Here is a 6,754-nt window from a genome sequence, read left to right as displayed (position 1 = left end):
TCAGCCCTCCGGGCCTGGCGCTACCCCTTTAAGGGGGGGGAGGGAGCGGGCTCCATTTGTGGAGACAAAGCCGGGCGCGCGGCCCCTCCGGGGTACCCGGATGGATATCAGGGAGATGCGCTCCCATTGGCCGGCGAGGGAAGGAGGCGGGGCTAGTAACGGGGCCACAAAATGGAGCCTCGCTCCCCTCCGTTTACATAACGTGACCTTTCACCCTGCGCGCTCTGCAGCCTAAATTGTCCACTAAGTGGGCGGGGCTAGCCGAGTAGACAGGCGCGCCACATGGCCACTAGAATGTGCCTGGCCCAGACTGCGACCAATCGGGCTGTGCCGTAGGCGGGAAGGGCCGGCCTGGCGGTAATAGCAGGTTCGGGTGCGCGCGCAGCACTTCTGCCGGCCTCTCGCTCGGGAGGGGGGAGGGGAATCTCCCGCCATTTTTCAATCCTTCCGCCCGGGTCGCACCGCTGCCGGGGTCGCTGTGAGGAGCCGCCGGGGCAACTCAGCTTCCCGTCATGGCGCCACTCCTGGGCCGCAAGCCCTTCCCGCTGGCCAAGCCGCTGCCGCCGGGGGAGGCAGGCGAGAGGTTCATCGTCTCTCACACGCAGGAGGCCTTCCGCAGCCGCGAGTATCCGCCCAGCCCGTGCGGCCTGAGGGAGGGGGCCGGTGCGGGGCGGGAGAGGCGGTTCCGAGTGGGCAGGGGCCGTGCCGGCTCCGCACGGCGGCTGGCCTCGGCCCCGGTGCTGGGAGGGGTGTGACTGAGCGGCCGCTGCCCGGGCTAGGCGTAGGGCTGCTGGCGCTGTCCCGCGGCTGCGAGGCGCTCCCGGCTGGCCTGGGGCGGGCGCTAAAGCGGCGCAGGCGGGTCGAAAGTGCCCTGAGTGCCGGCCGCTGCCCCCCGTGGCTCGGCGCCCCTCCGGGGGGTGGGGGCAGCGCCCGCTCCTGCTGACGGGTGCCCGCGGGAGCTCCCGATGGGGGAGCGTCAAAACCCCCTTGGCTCGCTGTGTGGTTGACAGCGCTCCGAGCCCCGGCGCTGTCAGTCCCCTCGGAGACCCGGCGTCTCGCACAGCGGCTGGTCGCGAAACATCAGCAGGTGGTCGGGGGCTCGGGAGGTGGGGTCCTACCTGGACCTGCCGGCCGGAATTGGCTGCATCTCAGGTTATTGCTGTCCAGCTTGTGCCCTGGCCGCCTGGGCTGCGCTTCGCCCGTCAGTCCAGCCTCGCCCCGAAAGTCAACTGGTCAGTTTCCAGGTTTCAGAGTAGCAGCCCTGTTAGTCCCCAAAAAGAACAGGAGGACTTGTGGCACCTTAGAGACTAACAAATTTATTTGGGCATGAGCTTTCGTGAGCATACATCGGATGCATCCGATGAAGTGAGCTGTAGCTCACGAAAGCTTATGCTCAAATAAATTTGTTAGTCTCTAAGGTGCCACAAGTCCTCCTCCTTTCTTTTAGTCAGTTTCCGTTTTGTTTATAGTAAGTTTCTGTTACCCGATGCTGTGTGATGTGTGGCAGATGCTTTGCAGGAGAGTTTAACTCCTAGCTTACACTTCTGTTGAGAAATCCCAAACGTTTCTGTTTGTCACGTCTTCAGAGTTCCACCAAAGCTGCTTTATAATTCCCTGTTTACATTTGTTGTACTGGGCAAGAAATAGGGCTTCAAGCTCAAAAAACTGATCAAGTAACTGAATTCTTAAGTTCATATCTATAGCCTGGTAGTAAATGCAGATGCTTTAAGAAAAGTTGCTTGTGTCTCAGGATATTCTTGTAAAATTCAGTTTGTGTTTTATGATTTTTAATTTTGTAAAATAAAGGGAATGGGTGGAGGGGAGAAAGAACCCAAGTTTAAGGGTTAATTTGACAAAGAATAATAATTTTAGAATCTCTGGCATACATGCTTGCTGCTTAAACACTTGACATGGTAAATATGTTAAGAAAATTAGTCTTGCCGAAGCTTAGGCCCTAGAACGTTGTGTGTTTTGTTTGTTTTGTAGCCTGCATTGTAGGAGCTTGCGACTATAACTCTTTTTGAGGACAGATAATTATTAGGTTTAACCCATTTTTAATTATTCTTGATTATTGGCCCTCCTTTGCATATAAGTGCAGGTCTACACTTAAAACACTGCAGCAGCACTTAAGTGAAGATACACCTACATTGAGGGGAGAGCTCCCATCAGCGTAGTTAATCCACGTCTGTGAGAAGCAGTAATTATGTCAATGGAAGAAGATCTCCCGCTGACCTAGCATTGTCTACACCGGGACACAGATCAATATAACTATGTTGCTCGGGTGTAGATTTTCACAGCCCTGTGTGATGTAGGCCTGGCCTAAGTGTTTGTAGGATCAGAGCCAGAGTAGAAAGTTAGTGGTTCCTGCTTGACAAATTTATACTCCAAATTAAGATGTGACATTCTCTTGTTACACAAACTATTTTGAGGCAGACAACAAGAACACCTAAGCTGGGATTGTATGCAGATATAAATGTTTGAATGTCTTAGTATGAATATTAATGAGATAAATATCAGAAAGCACAACTGGCCATCTATGTAGTAGTTGTCAATAGGCCTCAGTTTACTGTAGTCATTGGAGCAGAATTGGGAGGGGATTTAAAGGATTGATTTATTTAGCAAGTGTATTTCTTGCATAAATGGTGGTGTGGAAAACATAACTCTTATGGGAAAAATTAAGAAATAGACAACAGAAGCTGCTTGTCTACAGTGGATTCTTTTCTCTATATATACAGTTTGAAACCCTTCTGGGATTATCCGTATGAAAGGTAGGCTATAAATTCATGGTATTATAGCACAATAATCAGTGCTCATCACTTCTTAGAGGGATGAAGAGGGAGAAGTGGGTGGTAGGCAGATCAAACAACAATCATAGGAGATGCACCAGTAGTTCTGTGCAGGGGACTTAATGTCTACATAGATAGACATGTGTATGTGGTGGGAGTTTTTTTTTTTTGTTTTTTTGTTTTTTTTTAAATGGGCTGTAACTCTGCAGACTACTGCCCCTGGAGACTGATCTCACCTCTGTACAACAAGTGGGATGGAAACCACAAAGAGAACTTAGATTGTGGAGGAAGTGTATAAATGTCTATAATGTGTGAGATCTTGGCAGCCTCTGAGTCAAAGGAGCTCCACAACTTGTAAAGGCTCTTGTATTAGAAAATGTTCTGTTATTTCACTATGAAGTGCAGCCAGGTAATGCCCATAGGAAGGATTATGTAGCATTTGAGAAGGAAGTGCAAGTCTGAGATTCAGACAGGTATTACTAATGCATTCAATACAATGAAATGGTGTTGGGGTGCCTTAATTCAATGTGAATGTTCATTTTAAATGATTTAAAGTCTGAATAAACCTACAGTTCATGTGACTGACATCTTAGATGTGGTGGGATGTGACATTGAAAGGAGCTTAGAAAAGCAACAAGAATGGGGCTTGGAGGCTTCAATGAAGATTAGTTTCAATATATAGCAGGGTGGATTGACTTTAATCATTGGTTTTAATCATGTTTTAAATTGGTAAACCATTTGATTTTAATTGTTATACATTTGTACTTATTTATTTTCCTAAAGAAAAGTTGCTTTTTATTAGTTGGTTACTATTAAAGCATGTTGATTTGCAACTAAATATAGCATTTACACTAAATTTGGTCCTTCCTTTTTGCAAGGAGGATATACTAAATTGATACACCTTTATTTAAGCAGTTCTATAACATAAGGTACATTTATTCAGATTCTTTATTCACCATTTTCTAATATAAAGTGTAAAAATTATGTATTTTACTAGATTTATTTTTTACTTGTGGTTTATATCGAGCTCTTATTTAGTTGGAAATTCCAAAGCAATTAAAAATGCTGAAAAACAAAAAAAAACACCCCCAACATTTTAAAGCCTTTAATTTTTTAAAATAAAACTATCTTAAATGTGCTGGAATACATAAGAAAAATTCTAAAACCATGTTTTGCATTTGAAACTAACTGATTTATTAAGCAAAGAAAGTATTATCTGCAGTTAGTGAATTAAACTTACTGGTTTTTGTCAGCATGCCCTTCAGATTTTAGAACTAGTAGATCTCACTCTCTTACGCCTAGTTTTCATTCATGGTTTGGAAGTGTGTATTTTCAGTTTACTATTGGTTTTTCAGAAGTAATCATTTAATTGAACTAGTTGAATAAGCTTCAGTGACTAATATATTCTCTGCTCCTGCAGAACCAGCTACTGCTGAAAAAAGCTGGTTTAGCACTTTCAAACTTTGGTTACAGGTGCTTAGCCAGTGGCCTTCACCAGTTCAGTAGTTTGCTTCCAACAGCTTAATGGAAGTCAAACATACACTGCTTATTTATTTGTTTAATTTAAATTATTTTAATAGATTAGAATACATTTACATCCTAACACTGGTTGTCATAATTTCAAATTTAATTTTAAATGGGTTAAATTTTAAAAATAAGCCTGTATTAAATTTAAATTAAAAAATCTGATTTAAATAAAATCATTTTAAATGATATTTTTATCCACCTTGATATGTATGTGTTGGCTAATTAGTAAGGGGATGTGAGGTATACGTCTGCAAATGGTTGAAGGGTGTAATTGCCAAGGAAAAAGAGGAATTGTTTAGTGTCTAGAGCGATGAGGGGAGTGGCAGGGTGAAGAGTCTACTAAAGCTGCTTTCAAGGCAATCAAACTCTAAGACATTTAGGCCTTATCTTCCCTAGGAAAAAAGGTGTGTAAGGGCATGACTTCACTAGCAATCTTAAAGTGTTGCCGTGGCAGCACTTTAATGTGGCTGTGTAATCATGGCACCTCCACGAGGGGAAGTAGCTTCCAGCTCTGGGAGCACGGTCTACACTGCCACTTTACAGCGCTGACACTTGCAGTGCTTGGGGGAGTGTTTTTTCACACCCCTGAGTGAGAAAGTTGCAGCGCTGTAAAGTGGCAGTGTAGACAAGGCGTTGGTTAAGAACAAAGTTGTCAGTTAAGAACACACCATTTTCCCTATCTAAGACAACATTCGACTCTCTGTGTTGTGTAGGTTCTTGTACTGAATCCATCAATGTGATGGAAAGTGGAATCCGGTGGCACCTTAAAGACTAACAGATTTATATGGGCATAAGCTTTTGTGGGTAAAAACCCAATTCTTCTTCATGCAAGAAGTGTTGGGTTTTTTACCCACAAAAGCTTATGCTCAAATAAATCTGTTAGTCTTTAAGGTGCCACCGGACTCCTTGTTGTTTTTGTGGATACAGACTAACACAGAAAGAAAAGGAGTACTTGTGGCACCTTAGAGACTAACAAATTTATTAGAGCATAAGCTTTCGTGAGCTATAGGTCACTTCATCGGATGCAGTCGTGTTAGTCCGATGAAGTGAGCTGTAGCTCACGAAAGCTTATGCTCTAATAAATTTGTTAGTCTCTAAGGTGCCACAAGTACTCCTTTTTTTTTCGCGAATACAGACTAACACGGCTGCTACTCTGAAGACTAACACAGCTACCCCTCTGATGATGGAAAGTGAAATTCTTTGGATTTTGTCTTCGGGTTAACTGTAGGTCATACTTACTAATATATGGAAATTAAGGCTCTCTGCGGGAAAGTATGAAGGGTGACAGACAGTGATGAGCTCAACTTCCATCTGGGTAGGGACACAGGAAGTGTCTAGAGAGAAGAGTGGGTGGAGGGATGGGCTGGTCAGTGGAGCTTGAATACTTATTTGGGCTTAGTGCTTATTTGCAGCTGTGCATGGCTGCCCTCCACCACCAAATCCCCTTAAAGCCTTTTTAAAGGAAAAACACCCTGCAGAGTCTACTGCATGCTAGATGAAACCTTAGGCTTCTGGTCTGTGACTTGGAATGAGTCTTGTTAATTGTGTGGCTCTGGAGAGAGAGGTGGGCTGAATCACTTGGCAAAGCCAGAAATACTCTTCTGCACAGATATGCTAATGGGTCTACCCAGAATCAGGTAACATTTTACTTTACATCTGACTTGGCTTTATGCAGGATACACATGGGAATGGGAGCAGTCTGCAATGTGTTTTCCTAATTCAGGAATCTGATATCCTGTCAAAAAGACAAACTTTGCCTTCTGTAAAAAGAAAAGGAGTACCTGTGGCACCTTAGAGACTAACAAATTTATTAGAGCATAAGCTTTCGTGAGCTACAGCTCACTTCATCGGACTAACACGGCTGCTAGTCTGAAATTTGCCTTCTGTGTGGCCCAAGTGTCTTTTCCAGTGTGTAGCGTTGCTAGCTTGTGACTTCTTTAGAGATGTATTTCATTTACACTGATTGTGGTTTGGAAGACTGCAACTGGTATGCACTGTGCAAAATGCAGTTTGAGACTCCCCTTAATTGAGCTGAGAGTGAGGGAGGGAATGCTGAAATCAAAAGTGGCCTGCCCATAAGCAGTGTAATTTGTTTGAAAGCAGTGTTGCTTTCCCCAAAAATAAAGTTTGCTGCTCTCACTTATTTGTCTCCTTTTGTTTAGTAAGTGTTCTAAGGCAATGAGCTGGGTCTGAAAGAGTTCAAGATCTCCTACTTTGGAGTAGGACAGAAAATGGTAGAGGGAGAGGTTTCACAAAAGGGAAATGCTTTGCAGATGGGCAAAGCACAAACTTTCAGATCTTTGCATGTGGGTGTCCAGAAAGTTAAAACATGGTTGGAAAATAGTATTATTGGCAGCACCAAAACAGTATCGCGTCATACTGAAGTGACTCTGTCATATGAACTTTGTTACCCTTGTGGCAAATTATTTTTAAAGCCAAGA

General features: G+C 44.2%; 1 protein-coding gene across 1 annotated transcript in view; it reads left to right on the top strand.

The window, feature by feature from the left end:
* The first annotated feature begins 366 nt into the window (after window positions 1-366).
* Window positions 367-6,754, top strand: part of BAZ1B (bromodomain adjacent to zinc finger domain 1B) — an 88,363-nt gene continuing 81,975 nt past the window's right edge. Inside the window, 1 exon segment of the mRNA XM_038375520.2 lies at window positions 367-625. Within this exon segment, the coding sequence (XP_038231448.1) occupies window positions 513-625 (113 nt within the window). The 5' untranslated portion in view covers window positions 367-512.

Source organism: Dermochelys coriacea, chromosome 17 (genome assembly GCF_009764565.3).
Source record: "Dermochelys coriacea isolate rDerCor1 chromosome 17, rDerCor1.pri.v4, whole genome shotgun sequence".
NCBI classification, from domain to species: domain Eukaryota; kingdom Metazoa; phylum Chordata; order Testudines; family Dermochelyidae; genus Dermochelys; species Dermochelys coriacea.
Note: the sequence above shows the minus strand (reverse complement) of the source record. Positions and strands in the feature narration are given on the sequence as shown.